At 41.3% G+C, this 24,558-nt stretch overlaps 1 protein-coding gene across 1 annotated transcript in view; it reads right to left on the reverse strand.

Moving 5' to 3' along the window:
* LOC126355908 (venom carboxylesterase-6-like) overlaps nucleotides 1-24,558 on the reverse strand; it is a 95,647-nt gene that overhangs the window by 37,194 nt on the left and 33,895 nt on the right. Inside the window, exon 5 of the mRNA XM_050006421.1 lies at nucleotides 18,684-18,883. Coding sequence (XP_049862378.1) covers nucleotides 18,684-18,883 — 200 coding nt within the window. The remainder of the gene's footprint in view (nucleotides 1-18,683; nucleotides 18,884-24,558) is intronic.

Consider the following 24,558-nt stretch of genomic DNA (forward strand, 5'->3'; position numbering starts at 1 on the left):
TTCGCCCTCGGTATTCGTTTGCACACTTCTCCTATTGTTTACGCGAACGCGCGTACCGGCTACCCAGCATTACCATTATTTGCCTTTATCATATACAATGGTGATGCAATATTCCATAAGTAATCTCATAAGGGGAGATCTCTGCATTTGTGTATACTTTTTAATTATTCACTGACACACACATCCCAGTCAATATGATTTGCGTTCACATAGTAACTTAACATTCTCCCAATTGTATTTTGTATCACTCTTATTCTACCGCTGGCCTGTGTATAAAGAAGGCTAGTTCAAAACTACTTCGCATGGAATAAATGACAATGTTCCCTCAATAAGTCTGTAATTATCGTGTCTGGTACTCTTAAACTTCTCTATCCAGTTGTTAACCATTCCTTGTGCGACTGCCACTGCCTGCTGGTTTGGCATAGCAACCATCTCCACAGACGTAGAAAACTGATCTGTTATTCTTAATATGAATTGGTTTCCTGCTGGAATATGACTGAAAGTTCCTAATCCATCGACCCCCAGTATTTCAATTGTTTCGATGCTTCTAACAAGCCTCCACAACTGTACTCACCTACGGTTCACATCAGCCCACTGTGTGTTCTGTGCGAAATTCCTCAGGTATTCATTTGCTTTCGTTCCTCTCCACCAGTATCTTTAGGCGATTCTCTGGTTTCTTGCTCTATACCATCCATGACCAGATAAAACATAATCATGCGCTTCCTTTCAAATCCCCTCCTTAAACGCCGCTGGTACTGCTACACGTGACCTTAGCCTTCTGTAACAGTCCGTCACATCTGCTAAACTGTGATTATGTTCCATGCTGTTTATAGTCACAGTCAGTACACCGCACTGCACTGTTCTGCCTCTCATTCCACCAGATTATGTCCCAGAGACTTCACGACTGCATTTGTGAGGCACGGGTTAAGAGCATATGAGTATCTCACAAGCCTCATACTCGTAAATTGCAGTGGAAGGGAAGAAAACTCTGGCAAAATTCAGTGCCACTACACAATATTAATGTCGCAATCTTTGGATATGGAGCAGTTCTAGGCATCTGCTGCTGCGGACCATGACTCTACGATTTCAGATCGTAAAATTGCAGAGTGATCACTAATTGAAATTGTGGATCTCTGTGAAAATTCTGAAAACTTTGCTTTTACTATAGTGTAAGCTTTTGTATCAGCATAGTGTGTGCGGCAGACTACATCATTGTCATATTACAATATTATCTGACATGTGTTCTTGACTCTAAGATTCGTATTCGCACGACCGAGTATCGTAATATATAACAGGATTAACAGGATTAAATAGAATTATACCAAATACCGTTCCTATGAAAAATTCATGTGGATATCTAAGTCCAGTAACAGACAGTTGGCATAATAAGAGGCCTTTGTCATAGTGGTTTTTTTTCATTTAAAGTACTTATTTAATTTATGCTCAATGCTGGCACCAAACCAGTGCGGTATTGAACGAATTTTTCTTTTTAATCTATATTATTGTGTGCTGATCCCTTGGTGCGCAGTAATTCAGCGTTGTTTCAGCGGACCATTTTTCGTAACGGCTCTTAGTGGTTTGATATTTTAATTTTGTTATTTTTTTAATTCAACTAAAAATAATTTTTGAAGGTAAGCGTGAGTCTGCAGCAATGTCTCTGTACTGTAGTGTTCAAGGTCATTTCTGTGCTACAATACTGACAAAGTTTCGTTGCACTGACGATACTGACTAAAAACTACTGTGCACAATGATTCAGGTATATTAAGTTAAGTAATTATAGGGCACACATGCATCAACAGACATGATACAGAATTCCGTACTCGATCATATAACCAATTATCATAAACTAGGTATGCTAGCTGTATAATCAATTGGTTTTCTGCTAGAGTACATCGAATTGGTCTGATAAACAGTGTTATTTCAAAATTACCTATTTTTACTGATGCAACTGAATTATTCAGCCGGTGTTAACAGTTACTTCTGTGAAAAGTCAGTACTAATATAAATACTTTTATTCATTGATAATTTTATAACAAAGATTTTGTAATGGTTCAGTGAGACGTCACTGCAATTCTTGACTGCGTGTTTCATTTGTTTCCTATTTTCGATTCAGCAATATCCAAAACCGATAGTCTTGCTTCTGAAATCCTTAGGTACAAGATCACACAGTCAAGTGGTTTAACCGACTGGATTGTGCGGACGTTACATTTTCACACCACATCAACCAAGAATCAATACTCAATCCTAGACATTCTGTGTTTGTCACCAGGTCTACAGAGGTTTACTTTAAATATAATTTTATTTTTTTTTCTGCAAGCAGTTCTCATGTTCTCAGTGATTATAATACGGTGCCATCATCAAGAAGAGTTTATTTCCCAAGACTAACGCAGTTGGGGTAGTCATTTATGTACATCAAGAGCAGTACTGGTCCTAATATACTATCCTGAGGAACTTGTAATACGTTTCGGTTTTAATAAGATTTTCACTGAGAGTTTACCCTTTTGTTTTGTGTCACCTCTGCTTGTTGTATGCCACCTGCTAGGCATGATTGGAATGAGTAATTAGTCACCTTTCCTTCGCCTTATGGTTCGACCTTCAGTACTAGAATCGTAGGGTCAGCTACATCAAAAACCCCTAGAAGGACTCAAAAATGTCGAACATTCATCCACTCATCCTCATATATAATTTTTGTGAATTTCTATGGGGCTGATTTTGTATTTCTGCCACTAGGAATCCAAACTGTGATTCATTTATAAGGTGGTATTTATTCAAATAATCAAGTAATATGTCGTTCAAAACTGATTCCATTATTTTGAGAATGATGAGAGGAGGGTAAAGAGCCAGTAGTTTTCTATGTCTCTACATTATCTTTCTTTATTGGATGAGCAACCCATGCCTTGAATAATCTGGGAAGTTCCCTAACACAAATGATTAACTTATTAATTTATTATATTTATCAAGTTTGCATACTCTGTGTGCATCAGTTCAGTGCATGTATTGATGTTCGCTCTAAGGGTTCTGATTTGTGATTTTTCACATGTTTTACAGTTTTACTGCGTTCATGCTGTGTGGCTAATATAACATGATGTGCACAGTTATTTACAGCTGGGATATCTGTTTTCGGGACTTTTTGTTGTAATTTAAACGAATTATCTGAAAAACGAGCGTTCACGTAGTTTACGAATTGGCATGCAACATTTACTACTTTATCCCTGTCCTTTATTAATATATTATAAGGTCTTTATCTCCCTCTATTTAATGATATACCAGCCTGTTTTGTATTGCTTCTCTGTGATTATTTGTCATTAAATTACTTTTTGGCAGCAGTGAGTGACCACCGTAAACGGATGGTAATTTAAGAAACTGAACCATGGAAGTAATGTGCTTAACTCACTAAAAAGGACTTTCTGAAACATGCTGGTATCAATTTTTTTCGTGAGATAATGCTACTCTTGTGCATAAATTTGGAAATGCCTTTTCAAAGATCAACTTAAATAATGTTAGGAACACAGAGCTTTTTCACGTTTCCTTTGGTTTCTCAGTACACGTCTCCTAACTACAGTTTGCCAGTCCTCATGAAAAAGTTTAAAGTCTCTTTCGGGTCAGTAATTTAGGTATCTTTCCCATGCCTGATCATTACTGTTATTATCTGTCAGAAATGGAGAAAAAGTCCAAAATATTTTAAAACTACATCACATTCTTCGCTGTACATATTTCTGGCCACAACGTCAGTTACAGACTTTATTGTTGTAGTTATTATTATTGGACTGTTTACCGAAAGGGACATAGAAAAATTGAAGGATGATTAGAGAGTATTGCTAGTTTCATCTAGACATTTATGTTTACTTCCCCACATAAAATTGCACTAATGTTCATGGTGGGATTTCATTTGGATCTTCTGTTAATGTATAGGTATCCGCAGTATTGCTCAGTGATCGATAGACAAACAAAATCAATAATTTTCTGTTGATTTCAAGCCCTATAAATACGTCAGCTGATATCTGGAAGAATTTCTTTCACAGTATGTGTCAGGGCCATTTCTAAGTATAGCCTGGATTCTTTTCTGACGGAGTCCTCCTCTCTCGGAAGTACTCCTGCAGTGAGAGTCAACCAATTCACACAACGATAATGCTATACGTTGCACATCTATCTGTCTACACTAGCACTCATCAACACAAATTGTTTTGCTATTCAGTGATTAGAGTTTAATTTCAAATTGTATTAATTACTTGTTGATGGCAAGTTTTGATGAACTATTAAGTTTGTGAATTGTTCCCTATTATATGTCCAAGTGGTATCATTATCTTCATGATATCTAATAAGTTTGCCTTTTGGTGTGCCAACATCTGTGTTGAGAGTGTTTTCCGTAAAATGCTATACTGAAGGAGATAGCCTTCAGGCAAGGGAACCTACTCTCTCGATTTATCTTAAAGGTTACTTGTTCTTCCAATGGATACAGGTAATCTATGGCCAGAGGTTCAGCCCCATATACACTCCTGGAAATGGAAAAAAGAACACATTGACACCGGTGTGTCAGACCCACCATACTTGCTCCGGACACTACGAGAGGGCTGTACAAGCAATGATCACACGCACGGCACAGCGGACACACCAGGAACCGCGGTGTTGGCCGTCGAATGGCGCTAGTTGCGCAGCATTTGTGCACCGCTGCCATCAGTGTTAGCCAGTTTGCCGTGGCATATGGAGCTCCATCGCAGTCTTTAACACTGGTAGCATGCCGCGGCAGCGTGGACGTGAACCGTATGTGCAGTTGACGGACTTTGAGCTAGGGCGTATAGTGGGCATGCGGGAGGCCGGGTGGACGTACCGCCGAATTGCTCAACACGTGGGGCGTGAGGTCTCCACAGTACATCGATGTTGTCGCCAGTGGTCAGCGGAAGGTGCACGTGCCCGTCGACCTGGGACCGGACCGCAGCGACGCACAGATGCACGCCAAGACCGTAGGATCCTACGCAGTGCCGTAGGGGACCGCACCGCCACTTCCCAGCAAATCAGGGACACTGTTGCTCCTGGGGTATCGGCGAGGACCATTCGCAACCGTCTCCATGAAGCTGGGCTACGGTCCCACACACCGTTAGGCCATCTTCCGCTCACGCCCCAACATCGTGCAGCCCGCCTCCAGTGGTGTCGCGACAGGCGTGAATGGAGGGATGAATGGAGACGTGTCGTCTTCAGCGATGAGAGTCGCTTCTCCCTTGGTGCCACTGATGGTCGTATGCGTGTTTGGCGCCGTGCAGGTGAGCGCCACAATCAGGACTGCATACGACCGAGGCACACAGGGCCAACACCCGGCATCATGGTGTGGGGAGCGATCTCCTACACTGGCCGTACACCTCTGGTGATCGTCGAGGGGACACTGAATAGTGCACTGTACATCCAAACCGTCATCGAACCCATCGTTCTACCATTCCTAGACCGGCAAGGGAACTTGCTGTTCCAACAGGACAATGCACGTCCGCATGTATCCCGTGCCACCCAATGTGCTCTAGAAGGTGTAAGTCAACTACGCTGGCCAACAAGATCTCCGGATCTGTCCCCCATTGAGCATGTTTGGGACTGGATGAAGCGTCGTCTAACGCGGTCTGCACGTCCAACACGAACGCTTGTCCAACTTAGGCTCCAGGTGGAAATGGCATGGCAAGCCGTTCCACAGGACAACATCCAGCACCTCTACGATCGTCTCCATGGGAGAATAGCAGCCTGCATTGCTGCGAAAGGTGGATATACACTATACTAGTGCCGACATTGTGCATGCTCTGTTGCCTGTGTCTATGTGCCTGTGGTTCTGTCAGTGTGATCATGTGATGTATCTGACCCCAGGAATGTGTCAATAAAGTTTCCCCTTCCTGGGACAATGAATTCACGGTGTTCTTATTTTAATTTCAAAGAGTGTAGTTTCGTTAATCAACCGTAATAAACAAGCTCTTCCCGTTTCTGTACCCCCACGAAACGCCGTCTATCGATATTCCAGACTAAGTGCCGAAGCAACATATGCAAAGCCAACAGCCATCAGTGCCATTTCCAACCACACATTAATCCGCCATGCAGATCTGTTATCGTGTGGATGATCATTTAGTCAGAACGACTACGTATTGATACCACGAGTTAGGGAGCTATTTTGTCCACGCCAATATCTACAGACCCCACCCGTGTCCAAAGTGTTTTTGACACCCACTATAACTGCACAACTTTCTTTGTGGCTTGACGTAGTTTCGCAGGATCTCTGTTCGCGGAATCCATTTTGCTTTTATACAGGAACTGTTCATTTCCAAGAACGTCATAATTCTTGAGATAAACGTGTTCCATAATTCTACAACAGATTGACGTCAACGATATAAGTCTATATTTGTATGGATCTGTCTTACGGCCTTGCGACGGGGCGGTAAATAATAAAGAAGTGCGGTTCCTGCAGTTCACACGAATGTGCACATACAAATGTTGGTTAAAACATGTTGTTGCAAATTTTGCCTCTCACGTAAGTCTCAGGGGATGATTTCCACACTTGTTGCATTAGTACACTTCCACACCCACGCACGTGTTATGGTTTTTCAGTTAATTATTCACTGAGACATAAGTAGAGTTTATGCTAGGGAACAAAAATTAGGCGATTATTGTAGCAAAATCTGTTTTTCACGACACAGTTCAATCACTATTTATTGGCGTTTTCCTTTTCTTTCCCACAATGAAATTAGCACTGGTGAGATGGTTTACAGTTTTACTTTAATAATAATTTGACCCCGAACCCCAAATAGCATTATTGTAGGCTGTTATAAACGAAAATTACTCAATCAGTTCGAACAGAACCACAAGTCCCACTGTACTCTTTATTTTCGAGCGAAATCACAGTTCGCCACATGTTCACTTGCGACGATGTTTACCTCGTAAATCGTAGCACTTCCAGTTCACCAAATATATGCTTGCACACTTGCACTGTTAAACAATACTCTTTGTCGAAATAAATCGGCGTGAAAAAGAATTCTCAAACGACCACATGGACCACCCTCAACTGGGGCTTTCTCACCACCCATCGTCCAAAACGACTGACCAACGACTGACCCCTGGCCAAGATGACCGCTCACTTATATATGCTCGAACTTCAACCCCCGCTGGTTATGCAAGTACCAATCTCACCAGTTAGGGTTTCAAACTTTGATACATACATCCCTCGACAGAAATAAGTACACCATCGGAACCGCGTTAAAGAGTAAATCTTATTTACTATGTTACATTAATTTCTAGGATTATTCTATCACCCGTAAATCAAGTTTTAGTTTTTGCAAAATTTCCCTACTTAGCGCAAATTTGTTTGTTTACATCTGTGCTGCAAAATTTTAACATAGAACTGCATATAGCACCGCTTCTAGCCGTAATGTAAAGCGATCTACACATTGCGCTGCTCAAAATATTCATATCTACAATAATTAATTAATTATGGCCGATAAATGTTAATAATAATCTGCAAACAATGAAAACTATTGCAAGTTAAGTGTATAATATAACTTAACTAGTTTAAAATAGTGTGATGCGACCCAAAATATTATATAGTGCCGTTCTTTACGTCATGAATTTCCTACTGAATTTTATGAACAATTTTCCCTCAAACTTTGTTTATTGCTCTTTGCGGGCTTAATTATTTATGAATCTTAACATATGACTACGGCACTCGATCCGCTATGACGAAATGTTTTTAATGAGTGCTCGCTCATCCCTGTATGTTGGTATTTAGTATTTTTATTAATCTTTGAGTATTCGTGATATTAACCGATTTTGAGGTTACTACAACTTTGGCGTCTCGTGACTTGAAATAAAGATCGATCTTTCAGAAGGTGCATATTGCCGACCACAATTCACTGCCGTATCGCTCTTCACCGTAAGTTACATAGTTTTCGCGTAATGCGCGAAAAACCAAATAAAGCCCCACCCTGCGGGCCACGTGGCGACGGAGGCGTCCCACCGACCGTTGCAAACCTCGCGCGGGCGCGCCACGCGCTTCCGCGAATCATGCATCATGTCGCAAGCCCGCTCTCCACAAAGCGATGCTTGCATACTAGACCTATTCGTCTAGTAACGGGGGTTTGTACGGTCGCAATCTTACGGCCTTTATTTAAAACGGGAATGACCTGCGCTTATATCCAGTCGTTAGGTACCTTTCGTTGCTCAAGTGATCTATGATAAATTACTGCTAGAAGGGGAGCTAGTTCTTTCGCATAATCTTTATAGAATCTTATAGGTATCTCATGTGGCCCTGAAACGTTTCCACTATTAAGCGATTGCAGCTGCTTTTCAGTTCCGCGATCGGTCATCTCAATATCTGCCATTCCGACGTTCGCACAATGATTGAAGGAGGGACAGTGTTAAGATCTTCCGCGGTGAAACAACTTCTGAAGACCTAATTCAGTATTTCGACTTTCTCTCTGTTATCTTCCGTTTCGGTGCCGGTGTGGTCGCTCAGAGAATGAATAGATGATTTTGACCCACTTACTGGTTTCACATACGACCAAAATCTCTTAGCGTTTTTGCTCAGGTCGATTGACAACGTCTTACTTCCGAAACACTGAACGCTTCTCTCATTGCTCTCCTTCCTCTCATCTTCGCTTTGTTCAGCTTTTGTTTGTCAGCTAGGTTTTTACTTCTCTTAAATGTGAGTTGAAGTGCTCTTTGTTTACGTTGCGCTTTTCTAACACGGCTGTTAAACCATGGTGGACCTTTCACATCCCGTAAAACCTTACTCGGAACATACTTGTCCAGAGCATATTGAACCACACATTTGAATTTTTTCCATTTGTTCACCACATCTTCGTCCTCATCACCGAATATTTGATGCTGACTGCTGAGATATTGTGAAATTTGTATCCTGTCACCCTTGCTGAGCAAATATACCTTCCTACCTTTCTTAACATTCCCTGTAGGACCCGTCGTTACAGATGATGTCACAGTCTTAGGATCATTTATACGTTACTCTGCGTTAACTGATTCGGTAAGTTCTGGTCTGTTTGTTGCCAGGAGGTCTAAGACGTTACCCTCATGAGTTGTTTCTATATGCATCTGCTGAAGGTAATTTTCGGACAAGACATCGAGAACAATGCCATACGATTCCCGGTCTCTAGCACCAGTTTTGATAGCATAACACTCCCAGTCTATACCTGGGAAATTGATGTCACCCCTTATTACAACGGCTTGATCAGGAAAATTACTAATGATATTCATCAAGCTCTGTCTGAAGCGCTCTACAACTTCATATCCTGACCCAGGTGGTCTATAAAAGCAATAGATGAGCATTTTTGAGTGTTCTTTGATACTCAGTTTCACCGAGATTGACTTTCGGAATCCGCGATAAACTCGCTAGATTTTATCGAATTTTTTACTGCAATAAACAAGTCGCCACCACTGGCGACTAACATATCCTTACGATAAACATTCTAGTCTGAACTTTGCATTTCGTTGTCGTTGACGTCGACTTCGCCCAGCTTTCTGTTCCAAGTACTATCTGTGCACTATAACTTTCAATAAGCGATACTCATTCTGGGACCTTTCCTTGGATGTTCCTGTAGTTTACTAGAATCATATTAATCTTTTCTATCTCTGATCTGCGAGGACAAAGATTCCTTGGGGTCACTGTGGCTGATTTAACAGTCAAATCGTGTTTGCTCCCAAGAGTGATGTCCTCTAACCTAAAAAAGCCCCGTGTGTACGCCACACGTACTCCGCTACCCTAGGAGCCGATTCCTGCGTGTAGTGAACCCGACAGCAGAGGTCGAGAAATTCTCACCCGATACCGCCGCAGAGCCGTCTGAGCCTCTAGTTTAGACCTTCCACTCTGCTCCAATCCAGAGGGCCGCTATCAACCCTGGGTACGATGCTACAAATAGCTTTAGCCTGAACCCCGCGTGCATTGCTGGTTGTATTCACCACATCAGCCAGCCGCCAAAAGGAGCCGAGGATGGCATCAGAACCCAAGCGGAAGGGGTTATTCGTGCCAACATGTGCCACTACATGCAGCCGGCAGGGCCGCCTCCACATCACGGATGAAGTCTTCCGGCAATCATACCAAATGCACACCGGAATTCTTTCTCGCCTTGCCTGCTATCTCCCCGAGGGTCTCCAGCACCCACCTGACATTGGATTTCCCAATGACTAGCGTACACACCCTCGACACTTGTACAGAATGGGCAAGAAAATCGACCGCTGGCCCAACAGGAGAGGCATCCCTTGCTGGCCTAGAGTTATCATCAACACTGGGAAGCACCTAGTACGATCATTTCACGGGTGTACGATGAATATCAGCAATCCGATAAAACGTCAGATCTCCCACGTCGCTGCAGCCGGAAAAAGATCCTGCAAGAACGGGACCAAAGACGACTGAAGAGAATCGTTCAACGTGACAGAAGTGCAACCCTTCCGCTAACTGCTGAAGATTTCACTGCTGGACCATGAACAAGCGTCAGCGTGCGAACCATTCAAAGAAACATCATCGATATGAGCTTTCGAAGCTGAAGTCCCACTCTTGTACCCTTGATGACTGCACAACACAAAGCTTTACTCCTCATCTGGACCCGTCAACAAAGACATTGGACTGTTGATGACTGGAAACATGTTGCCTAGGCGGAGGAGTCTCGTTTCAATTTGTATCGAGTCAATGAACGTGTACGGATATGGAGACAACCTCATGAATCCATAGACCATGCATGTGAGCAGGGGACTGTTCAAGTTGGTGGAGGTCTGTAATGCTGTGGGGTGTGTACAGTTGGAGTAGAGTGTTATGGGACACCTGATACCTCTAGGTATGACTGACAAGTGACACGTATATAAGCATCCTGTCTAATCACCTGCATCCATTCATGTTCATTGTGCACTGTGACGGACTTGGACAATTCCAACAGAACAATGCGACACCCCGCACGTCCAGAATTGCTACAGAGGGCTCCAAGAACACTCTTTTGAGATTAAACACTTAATCTGCCACCACATTCTCCAGACGTAAACATTATTAAGCATATCTGGGATGCCTTGCTACGTACTATTCAAAAGAGATCTTAAGGGGAAAGCAACGCTTCTAGAGAAACTCATCCAGAAGACCCTGAAGAATCAGTAGACACGCGATAAGCGCAGAAGACAAAGGCAGTGACTGTCGCAGTCAGTGCTAGGGAGTAGAAGAAGCAGTACTACAGCCGAACTTTGGAGTCTCTGCACAGTGACACTGCGATGCTGCTGCAGCCGTTAGTAACTTTAGTCTTCTGCCTGTTAGTGAAGGTCATGCTCTTTAATATCTCATTGCATTACTGGCAACCAGCAATTGTTGGCATTTTCTGGGTGTCAGAGTATAGTGAGGAACAAGTGGTGTCTTACAGCTCTCTCCTGGTGTGAATATCGTGTCTGACTGCGTGAGTCTCATTGAATGGTAACACTAATCAAAAGTCAGTTTGCATTACGGGTGTTACATGTCAGTTAGTATGTATTTTGGTGTGCGGGATTTTTCTACTGTCAGGCTTTCAGTCTTTTTAAAGAAATTTTTCCTAAATTTGTGAAGCAAAGCTGAAATAAGGTATATTTGTTGGACCACAAATAAGAAAACTGATGAAATATACAACCGTTTATACTTAACTGACAGATATCGAATTATCTGCTGGTCTTCTTTCAAAGCAGTTGTGAAGGCCGTTCTGAGCAACAGAAGATATCATAACCACATTTCCATTATGAATTCTTTTCAGCTGCAGGAACAAGGAGTGAAGAATGCCGCTTAAAATTCACTTCTTACACTGCCCCTTGATTGCTTTCCTGGAAATTTGGGAGCAATAAGCATGAGCACGGTGAACGATCTCATCAAGACATCTGTACGATAGAACATTTATCAAGGTCACTGGAACCCTTTCACGACGAGCGACTACTGCTGGGTTCTGAGGGAGACCGATGAAACGGCAGGCAAAAGAAGAGCACTACTCTTGCATTATTCGAATAGCAGAGGGCGTTAAAGTTAATAATATGTTGTGAACTAATTTAGTCCTTATACTGGCCTCATGACCAAATATACGTATTGAATAATATTGGGTTCTAAAATTGTGAATACCTATTCCTTGTTTTAATTCTGTCCATGTTTGGCGGTACTGTTTTTGGTTTTACTGCGTGTCTGGGAAACCTGACGCGATGGGGAGAGACTAATTTTACCAGTGTACTCAGCATCCCAAAATTAGGCAAATGCAACAGTTTACAAACCAGATGCAGAAAAAATTTGAGTTTGTTGAGAAATGGAATTAGTATTTTCTGTGTGTCAAAATATAGGGACTAACAAGCGCTTTCTCGCACTTGTGTAGTGTTATGTTTAGATTATTAAATTGTGTGTTGTAACAAGTTACACGGAGAGGACCTGTCTCTGAAAGTTAAAGACAGAACTCAGGAGCCAGGAGTTGCAGGAAGAGACTGTCATGCAGGGTGGTAGGGAGTAAACATTGATGTGCAAAAGTATAAAGCCACCGTAAGAGACCTCTTCGATTAAGGTTGAAGTACCGGGAAAAAAAATTTTCCACCATTAGTCACTTCCCACGAAGTTATCATCTCCTCTCCAGCATCTCCTCTCCGTTCCTAAGTCATCTGTCCTACGCATCCCAGGAAACTTCCGCTCTCTCACTCCGTTAAAGGTAACTTATCAGTCCTCGGCCAACCTCGTTATCAACGTTGTGATTGCACCACGCGGGCTACACCTTCGTTCAAAGTTGGTGACGGGATCTGTGCCGGGATGCGACCGTGAGAGTTTCACTCTCTGAAGAAAAATACGTGCTTCACACGTCGATTAGAAAGACACAAAACGACTGGATAGTGAAATTCAATTTCAGTGACTGTATTCTGTTCATCCAATTCTTATATCATGATAGTGTTTCTGTTAATTTCACTGGGTGAGTGAAAGAAATGTCACGTCCCTACAAATATTGACTCCTTACGGAGGGATTAATGGTATTCGACAATTGTAATAAATTATCATATAACACCTTTTTCTTTAGTGCGCAATTGGCACATGTATTTTGCACCAGTTTCTAACTAGATGTAATTGATTCCGTGGCTAAGAAAGCTTGACTTCACTTTTTCTGCAATTCGTTCTCTTCCACAGCTCATTTCACGTGACAACCGATGCAACCTCCGTCACCAAAGTGTTCGTAACCACTTGCGTATTTTCTGTAACCATAAATTTTACAGCGTTCAAATGCGTTGAGAACGCTTACAATGAGGATGAATTAGCACACAATTTTTTATATTGCAGACTGAGATGGACGTTTTGACACCTAATCTGGTCTTAACCCTGTGGATGCTGCTGATAGCTCGTCTTACATGTCGTCGCTGTATGTGTTGCAGCCTCACTGCAAAGTATTGTTGATGTCCCAGAAACTAGCAGTTTCCCATTGCGACACTTCAGATTACTGGTTCAGCCAACCAAGTCCAAAAATGGTCGACTGAGGGAAAAAATTTGTCCATCGCTAATTTTGTACATTAGTTGGAGGGAGTCTAATGAACAACATACAAAAACTCCAGGCCAATGGTGTGAATTTTGAGGCGGGGGGGGGGGGGGGGGGGGAGGGGGTAATGGTGGCGTGTAAGGTAACTTTTTCGTGTTAATCTTGAATATCACGGAAACCGCTGCTTCTAGTAAAAATATTTCCGAGCACGAAATTACACTGCATTAAATTTCCTACGCGGAAGAGCCTATTCATTTTCTATCGAGGACTAGGAGTTTCTGCGTTGCAGATGATGGAAAAATCGCTGATTATTAAAAATAGTTTTCAAATGTTTATAATTAAACGAAATGCGCTAAGAACAAATATTAAATGTGTGTACAAATCTAAGAGCAGGCTAACAATATTAAGAGGGCGTAACACGCTGCAAAGGGAGGAGGGGTGGAGGCGCGAGGAGTGAGGGAAGGCCGGCCGGAGTGGCCGTGAGGTTCTAGACGCTACAGTCTGGAACCGAGTGACAGCTACGGTCGCAGGTTCGAATCCTGCCTCGGGCATGGACGTGTGTGATGTCCTTAGGTTAGATAGGTTTAATTAGTTCTAAGTTCTAGGGGACTGATGACCTCAGACGTTAAGTTCCGTAGTGCTCAGAGCCAGTTGAACCAGTGAGGGAAGGTGGGTGGCCAGACTGCGGTCGTGCACTTCCTTCTTTCAAAGGTCTGCAGACTGAATAGCGGGCGGACGATTCCTCATTCGCTCCACCCCACTATATCACTAGAAAGCAACTACAGAATGTTTGGCGGAGTTTTGTCGACTCTTCCACAGTTCGCCTTATTATGTTACTGAGCTGTGGAGTGTGCAGACGTGTCAGACTGTCTTTATTTTCCAGACGTGCGTTAACACTGCATAGAATACAAATATGAGTTACTAACAATACTAAAGGCGCAAATACATATAGCCAGAATTTACATAAACCACTGTACACTGTTGTACACTGCTAAAGGGGAACTTGTTTCTTAAGAACCCTGCATGCAGCTGTAGCATTCTTCCTGGAAAGACTGCTTCCACCACCACGAGCGTTGTTCCCTTTTCCGTTTACAGATTGTACCTCCCAAGAATTTTCCATCCAGTTCCCTTACATATGTAGACAAAATAACATCCTTCAGCTTGTGTTTATATAGTGTAGCTGTTCTTAATTTATCAAGTTGGTATTTATTTGTAGTTGTTGAATGGGCTTCTTTGTAAAATACGTTACTGTAAACAACGACTGAGCACGGCTTACTTTGTAAGGGAAATATTTTCATTGATTCTGGTGGGAAACAGATTCAATTGGTAAATGTGCCATGTTGCTACTGTCTGTTGTTGACAGCATACTGTAAAATTGTCTAACCGTGCTGTTGGTGATGAATTAATGGTTCAATGGCTCTGAGCACTATGGGACTTAACTGCTGAGGTCATCAGTCCCCTAGAACTTAGAACTAGTGAAACCTAAGGACATCACACACATCCATGCCCCAGCAGGATTCGAACGTGCGACCGTAGCGGTCGCTGGGTTCCAAACTGTAGCGCCTAGAACCGCTCGGCCACTCCTGCCGGCGGTGAATCAATGGATGACCAGAAAGTTACCGCACTTATCTCACCACTAAACTGCGTTACTGGTAGATTTCACTCATTGCTTAATTTCAGTAATTGGTGGCATGTTGGAGAATGAGTTGCACTGAGTTAGCCACTTACGACATATCCACAGCGTATCTTCCAAGATTGGTACAAATATGGTGGAATAGGACTGAACGTGTTTAAATTTAAAAAAGTAATCTGCTATGATGCATTACTTGACTTACGCTGAAATATATGAAGGTTCGTAACACCTGCGTGATCTACTTCTGTTACGGAGGGAGTCAATTTAACCCCCTCAGCCTATTCAGATGTTGGGAGCGCTCACGCATTTGATACGTATTACTCTTCGAAAAGTGTTCCAGCCATTGAATGCGGAGACAATGTACTCAATATTGTCGAATTCATTTTAGCAGCATGCTACACTTGGAAAAGGCTTTACAGTGTGGCAGACATTCCATAGTTACAGATGGTGAACTTTGTTTACGTAATGGCTCTCTTAACAACTGCAAATAAGTACTCAGTAAACTGAAAACGACTCCAATGTGGAAAGGTCTATGTTGGATTCCTTTCATGTTAATTTCTTAAATCTGTTGCCATTTACGGCATAAATTCCTCTTCTAAATTTACTGTGGTGTTTCTGACTATCTGGGAGGAGACTGACCAGTGGAACGTGTTACTTTTACACATAAACAAGAGCGATCTGTCACACTACTACACTTTAAAACACAGTGTAAATGTAATTCATGTCACACAGATTCATACGGAACCTACATCCGCTTTCTTTTATATACTGTATATGATAAGATACTTTCATCCCCGTTCCCTTCTGTGTGAGAGGATGAATGAGCAAATGTATTTCTAGTTGCATGCTGGATGGTAGCAGACAAGCCTGTCTGCTAGAGAACAGTTGGACCAACGTCGGAACAGGTAGCTACGCTTTCTAAAAGCAAAGAGGTTTCTGTCCTTAGTATGGTTCTGTCCGCCCCTTGTCATGTTGATATAGGAAGCTGCCCCTCTGGTCACTTCCGTTTTGTATACGGAAGCACGCTTGGTAGGAGCGCAGGTCAGTCTGTCCGCGGCGAGCGTCTGAAGTGGTAAGATCTCCGGCTAAGCGCGTGTCTGCTATGTCCGTAGGACAATGGATTTCTTAAGTTCAGCCTAACTGAAAACATAATCACCTTTATTTCAAGTTTAGCTCTAAATTATCTAATGTTATCTTAAATTGCAACGCAGTGTAATTCGAGTCACAGTTCAGAATATCTTCCGGTAGTTGCTTTGCCACTACTTTATGAGTAAAGTGGAACCACGTGTTGATCAGTAACTCTAACGAAGATCATCAATCTTAAATGGGTATGTGCGTGAGATTATAACGTCTCGTATTGACAATATTTTTCAATATGGCAACTTTTCTTTATATTCAACCCACGTGGGGTGTACCTTGTGAGACCAGTACCACTTGCTTATACATCTGTTTGACCCATCAGGTTAATAGTAAGGCGATAGTAACCAAAACGAGGTTTTCCTTTTGTAAATTCCTTTTCGATCTAATTTATTTTAATTATCAAAATTATTGTGGAGTTACACTCTTTGTGTAAACCAAGTTGACCACGTGAAGCATGTGGTGTAAGCATCAAAGTAGCCCTCGGCTATTCTTTTCGGGAAGATTTCACAGAGAGTTAGTATGAATTTAGTACACCAGTGTGTGGTAATTACATGACGGACAGGATTGCGCTACGAACGTAACTTCTTTAGGTGAAAATTGAATCGGTTGGTTGTGGTTAATTTCCTCTTGCATATGTTTCAACGTTCCTCGTGTGTTATTTTATGAATGCAGTGTTGTATGCAGTCTCCCAATCTTGGCTCTCTATTTGATGTGTTCCATAAGATTACAAACTCACATTTTCACAATCCTAAATAAGGCACCAGTTTACTTACGAGTCAAGTTTAATATGATGAAATTTCAATGATCAATGTTAAAATAAATTTCCAAATATAAACTGACTTTTTCTTTTTATTTAAATTAAATATATATATAAAATCACCGATTATCGTAAGATGAATACTAAAAGATTATAATTAATGTTAGTCTGGTTGGGAATTTGGTAAGCTAGACTGGATACCTGCTGAAACAGTTGCTCAGTAATGCAAGGTTAACTTCCTCAGATAGCTCACAGCTTTTAACCCGCTTTTATTGTCTATCAGCACCTCTTTAAGAACAAAATTAATGCAACAACATTACAATATATAAACACGAGCTCAGTGAAGCTACTTTGCCTACTCATATGATGGAACAAGAGTGGAAGGGATGGGCAGTCTGTCTGTAAACTGAAGAGCGTGCAGCTCCCATAGTGGGGGGAGTTCTCTTTCCCGGAAGAAGGCTATAGCTACTCTATGGGATGTCCAAGCTCTCTTCTAGCAGTGTAGAATGGAGTACAGAGATTTACGTAGATCCCGTCATTATGCGTTCTCGTGTTAGTATTATTAATATTTCATACCTGCATTCCATGTAGTGTTAACACATGTCTTTGAAAATGAACACGGCTAGGCACGTTTGCATACTTCATCTTCAATAATTCATAAGGTGAGCTGTTGAATGGTCGATATAACTTTGTGAACACCTTGTAGTTGATTTTTACATGTACCGGGATAGAGAGTATGGCAATGGCCTGCTTACCCTCCGGTTTGCAGATCTATGAAGGAGAGAACTGTAAGACTATAATCCAGCGATCTATCTTCGCTCAAGCTTCTAAACTCCACCCCTGCTGCTTTCCGCCTGTTGCACCTCTAGAACAAGATTTATTCCTTAATTCTGTTGTCCTGCACTTAGGAATGACGCACTGATCTAATATTTGTTCTAAACGCACTTCATTTAATGATAGAGGTTACCGTCATACCTTTGAACACTAATTTTAATTATCTGTGGTTTTTCCATCCTCTGCAACGCTGAAACTATTAGTCCTAGATAGAAAATTAATAGGAAATTGTTTTGTTGGAAATGAATGCAGTTTAAATTTGTACTGAGAAACTTTTTCCCTAGAATCTGCGGTTTTCGAGACATTTAAAGAAGACATAAAAATGAGTTTTAAACTCTTTCAACCCATACTCCATGCTCAGGCCTAACCAGCAAGATTTTTGGTAAATTTTTCATGGGAGTTTTCCCTTAGCAGTGTAAAATATTTGCGACAGTAATCATTTTTTGTCTAATCTCCCATCATTGATTGCGCTACGCTGCACATATTGCTGAGTGGTTTAAATCATTTGGCCTCAAGCATCTAAACGATGAATTTCTGGAAAAACGATCAGGTTAATAAGGTTTTCCTTGTCCTCTACGAATCAGCTCTCAAAGTGCAACCCTGCTTCTTACATTCACCCAGAATTAAAGACCTATGAGTGTAGAATATATCACGTTTTACCATCATTTATCTATGACTTTTAGTAGGTATGCTCTTAAGGATGTTTACGTATACTGAGAACAGTTGATGAGTGGCCAGTTATTAACTGCGTTTAATTTTCTGGAAGTAACCAAAGTACGTAACAGTTTATGGTTTTTTTGTCACTAAGTGTCGCACAGTGTGGAATCATCTGACACGACGGAAAAGCAGGACTCACCTCATCGGTCATTAAGAGGGACGTATCCACCAGGAGGTCAGTGGCGTTCACAGAGCGTAAGAACTGCACCAGCTGCTGAGAGTTTTCCGCTTCGTACCCGAGGACGGAACCCAGTCTGAAAGCGTGGTACCGAGGATCCGGCACCACGGACATGCCGGCGACGAAGGTACCACTCTGGTCTACCAGGCGTGAGAACAGACCTATAGCAGGCATTCACAAACACACTATCTACTAAAAAAATGCTCATGTTAGTACTTAACGGCCAGTATGTCTTATGATCTGCACTATTAAATTCATTTACACCAGATTTTCTATGTCTTACAATGTCTTCCTGCTAGACCTACTTTATAACCTTAATTACATCAAGCAGATTTCCTAACTGTTGGAGGTAAAGCAATGCCTGAAACACAATTGAAATGGAATCTCACATGGGCTTAGTTGTGGCAGATTTAGGCTCATTGATAAGATTCGGGATAAATGCAAACCAATCTACAAACGAAACTGCTTACAAAATAGTCATCTGATCCATCCTTGAATACTGCTCAGGTGTAATGGACCAAAACAAAAGTGGACTAACAGAGGTGGCACAATGGGCGGCCTATCGCTTGAGCCCTTGGTGGCGTCTGTCAGTCGCTAAGTGTGATTCCTCCGAGTTAATATCGATCACATCTGCTGGCACTGATATTAAACACAAGAGATGGAGTGAAGGCTCCTGGCTGCATTTGATAGGGTGCGTGAAATTGCCCCTGTCAGATGCTAATATTGGAGTGTGGAGTAATTACTATAACTCGAATTTAAGTATAAGTCTTTTTCCATGAAACCATAATATATAGCCTCCTTAAGCAGACAAATTACACACTTGGCCGATACCCCTCACGAAAACTAATTGAGCGGCATTGCTGTTTCCCTTACATAAACAAACTGCTCATTTGTCTGAACTATTTACGTAAATAGAAGGTTGTCAGATACTTCTAGCCTTATGTAAACAAACTGGTTACTTGCACTCCTACTTGCGCTTATGCAAGTGAAATATACAAATGTTTTTGACTGTAAATTACAATAATTTATGACACGAAAGGACTGTCTTCCCCCACTCCATTCAGCAGCTCATTTGTGCTAAGTACATGTTTATGCAAATCAGAGTTTCAGCACAATCTCAAGTATCGTCAGTTTTTGACCCAAAAAGGGCTTTCTCCCCTTTCCTACTTCTCTAAGCTATGGACACATTCCTATGGTTGGGATCTGACCCACACCACCAGTCACCCCACCTCTCTATTGGGCATGGTAGCCACCTCCATTTAATGGATTTGCCATTCATACTCTGTATGTCAGTCGACCACCACTCCTATAGACTAATCAAGTTGAATTTAAATAGCGTGATGGGCACCAGTGTTATTTAGCACATTTTCTGCTGTACATTTTCCTTATACAGCTATTGCTAGAAGTTTTGGATTGGCTTTGCAACATCTGAATCTACCACTCATATTGACAGTTTTGCAGCAACTTGTTACAATTTTAGTTCATATTTTCCCATTATACCAAATACATACTTTTGAAGTTCATCATCCAAGACAAGGCAGATTTTCGCAAGAAGTGGCTTTTAATGTTTACCAATAATCACAGTGGATTACTTAAGCAAAAACACTAATTTCTAATGGTTTAATTTTTAACAAGGCAGTTTGTTACAGTTTTGGGGCAATTAAGCCCGCCTCCCCCCATAATGTAGTCCAAATAAACATTATTTTTTTACAATGTCATCTATAGGCACACATAAATATGAGACTTCAAATGTTTAACTGTTTATTATTTAAACCATTTGTTACATACCAAGTCTATGTTTCACTGCAAGGCGGTTGTCCTTGCGTTACTACTGTGTAAAAACAATTGTCTGCATCACTGCAAGGATGCCTTAAAGGAGTCTAACTGTATAAGATTTTAGCAGACTTGTAAATACAAGGACGAAAAATAAAAAATAATCCAAACAGTAATGTTAAAAAAACACATAACACAAAACAGCAAAATTACACTGTAAAAAACAGTCCCAACACTGTTTCTGCTAACATCAATCTCTGATATAGATGGGATGAAGCCAATTTCGTCTTTAAGGCAAGCAAAATATTCTAAGACGACATCTCGAGCTGTCCAGACTGTATCGTGTTGGGGCCAAACCAGCACATTCACAAGAAGTGCTATTGAGCTGTACGTTAACAATTGGTTGAAGACGATTCCTTGAATTTTTTTTATCGGTTACTTACATCTTGGATATTTGGAGTATATGTGAAGGTTTGACAGCTGCAGCTAATTAGTATTATGTGTTACTAAAATATAAGAAGGTGAGATTTGGTTTCACAGTTGTTTTGGGATTATGGAGTGACATTTTCAGTGACACTTTGTGTAATAATCAATAAGCATAAAACTGTATTTAAGAAACCCTTACCACTTAGTGCACTCCGCTATGTGTCAGGTGTTAAACGTATATAAGGGGTGTCTGTTGTAGTTGATATGTTTGTGTTTAGAGACGTTTTTCTGGGAAGACATTTGTAGGATGAAGAGGAGAAAATGCTGCTGCTAGCACATTGTAGTTATTCTCGATGGGTGGGAGATCTGTATCACAGTTCAGTGGTAAAGGGAAGAGCCCACACCAGGTAGGCCAAATAGTGAATTTACGTATACATTTACAAACAGAATATGTAAAAAGAAAAACTACATACGAAAGGGAAATACGGAATATCTCCATTTACTGTAGATATTAATGGAAAATAATCACATGATGCACCATTTGGTGGACAATAAAGCATTAGAGGAACTTACTACATCCGGGAATACACTAAACAAAATGTGGTTATAAATTGCCTTTACCATTTACATCTGCGTTAAAAAGGGTGGTTATATTGTGTCAACATATGATGGGACGGACAATGCACATACTCTTATTCCACAGTTCTTAAGGGACATAAGCCATGCATCCAAAAGACTAAGGCCAGTTCCAGTTTAGGGAACTATCCCTTTATGTGCAGTTAATGCAGAAACTCTACCATGAAGGATATATACAAACTGTTGCTCGAACAAGAACAAACTGCCAACCATGTGTCAGAAAAGCTTTTTTTATACACTGAATGGAACGTAGGATACAAGATATCTCCATTTACTTTAAATGCTAGAGCATAATGATCACACCATGATACGCTTATCGAAAATGACTGCCCCACGAAATACTGTTATTCCTTGTGAGACAAACTGATTTTTTCCCTGTATTATACATAGTCTCACACAATTTAAGGTACACACTCACAAAACCTATGGTAGATACGCCAAATAATTATACATTTATATGTTTCTAAGGGAGTTAGTTGTCGTTATTGAACGTTGTATACTGCACATCAACATTTTCTATTGAGACAAGTAATATCTTAGTACTTTATATCTTAACATGATGGCAATGGCTACACCATAATCATAAAACTCCGATAAGAACACTGATCCACATTAAAGAATCGTGATTTCAGCGTAAAAATATAGGATTGATAGACAATACCACCATTTGTCGGCATGGAATGTGTTTCATTTTATTCCCTACAGAATACTATTGTTAAGACCCATACTACACAATCTTGTGTCATTTGTTTGGTTGGGTGACTGATTTGAGGGAGGAGACTAAACACAGAGGTCGTCCGTCCCATCGAATTAGATAAGGGTAGGGAAGAAAGTTGGTCGTGCCCTTTCAAAAGAACAAACCCAGCATCCGCCTGAAGCGCTTCAGGGAAATCACAGAATACCTAAATCAATATGGCTGGACGTGGGTTCCTACCGTCTTCCACCCGAATGTGAGTTCAGTGTGCTAACCACAGCGATATCTCGTCCGATTATCATCTGGTAACAAGTGCTTTGCGAAGTGGGAATACCATGTCGTAAACTTTGTTAACCTGGCAACAACGTGAGGTAGCAGCGGGAAGAGTACTACGTAAAAAAATCAGACTCCGTTACATAGTCCTTATAAATCACATCCATATATTTGTTCTGTATTACACAGTTCTGTGTCATCTCGTAACAAGTGCTGTGTGCTATGGGAATAGCACTCCAGGGGAACTTGTACACTACGCTAACCTAGTAACGATTTGAGGCTGCAGTGGGAATTAAACCGTGGAGAATATCATAATTCATTGCATAACAATTATAATTCATTTCGTACACCAGCATGTAAGAATCCTTTAGTAATATTTCACTAATTTATAGATACAATTAGCAAAAAGCATTATCCAATGGGAGCTATCGCAATTTGGAGGAGATGGTGTGAGCACTAGGTATAAGAAAAATGTCTCTGAGCACTATGGGACATAACATTTATGGTCATCAGTCTCCTAGAACTTAGAACTACTTAAACCTAACTACCCTAAGGACATCACACACATTCATGCTAGAGGCAGGATTCGAACCTGCGAACGTAGCAGCCGCGTGGTTCCGGACTGAAGCGCCTAGAACCGCTTGGCCACAGCGGCCAGCACCACCGCTGTTTTAGCTTAAATTTTTGTATAGCAGTAGAGCAATACACGTGGCTTGCATAATGTCACTACTGGGGTACTGGGTGGCAGTATGCATAAAATGGTACTACTGTGACAGAGTGAGTCACATTTGTTTATATGGTGCATGCATCGAGATTTACGATTACGTAGGCATCTTCTAAAACACTCAGATACATTTCTTTTTGCTTAATTAGCAAGCTATTAATCTGTGATATACTTCCCAGTGGTTATGTTAAGAGCAGCAAGTTTTTCATCATAGTATTTAAGCACAACAACAGATTTATTACTGTGAACAAAAAATTCATTCCACCTTTGTACCAGTAATCAGCGTTATTTCCACACACAGTTGTCTGTATTATTTGGTGCAAAAACTTGGATTAGTCATGCTAAAGCCTAGACCAACATCGTCCATACCTCACAGTGCCCACCATCCTAGGATACCTTTCAGCGCAATTAATTCCCTTCGGGGAAAAGACGTTCGGTAGCACTCGCCTCGTACGTGTGACACACAGTCCACAACACGGATCTGTCATCTCAGAACTCCACACAGTACACCCTCAACCATAACAGAGTAAATACACCACCATACATATTTAAGGGTTATACTGGGCTCATTGTCCAATGTAGGTAGAAGTGGGAAGGTGGAAGAAGTGGCTGATTAACCTCTTATGTCGGTCGGTGTGGCCGTGCGGTTCTACGCGCTTCAGTTTGGAACCGCGTGACCGCTACGGTCGCAGGTTCGAATCCTGCCTCAGGCATGGATGTGTGTGATGTCCTTAGGTTAGTTAGGTTTAAGTAGTTCTACGTTCTAGGGGACTGATGACCTCAGAAGTTAAGTCCCATAGTGCTCAGAGCCATTTGAACCATTTTTTTAACCTCTTATGTGTAGAAGAAAGAATAGTTTTAGGTGAACGACCTCTTGAATTTATCCTCAAGTGTGTTGTTCCCCATTCACTTTCCCAGCAGCACATATTAACAAGGAAGGGGTGATCTTCACTTTAACAATTTCCTGGGTGAGACGTAATGTTCGCTTGGGAGTGATATCTCACAGTAAAATGATACCAAGTTAGATACTTTAATAAATACACACAACCAAATTTCCTCCATAAGTAGAGTACTAGCACACATAAAAAAGAGACGCACGTGAAATGTTCTAAGACATACATATGATAACAGATCTGTAATTGCGGATCACAGTAATCAAAAATGTCACAAATCGATTTGGGGTTTCCTGTGTGTGCTCCTTTAAGAGATAATTCCCCACGATTCCGTTAAATACAGATATTACCACATTATTATCCTGTTGTAACCGCAGAAAAGCCAAGTCTAAATGCAGTTGTTCTCAGACGATACAC

Source organism: Schistocerca gregaria, chromosome 3 (assembly GCF_023897955.1).
Source record: "Schistocerca gregaria isolate iqSchGreg1 chromosome 3, iqSchGreg1.2, whole genome shotgun sequence".
Lineage (NCBI taxonomy): Eukaryota > Metazoa > Arthropoda > Insecta > Orthoptera > Acrididae > Schistocerca > Schistocerca gregaria.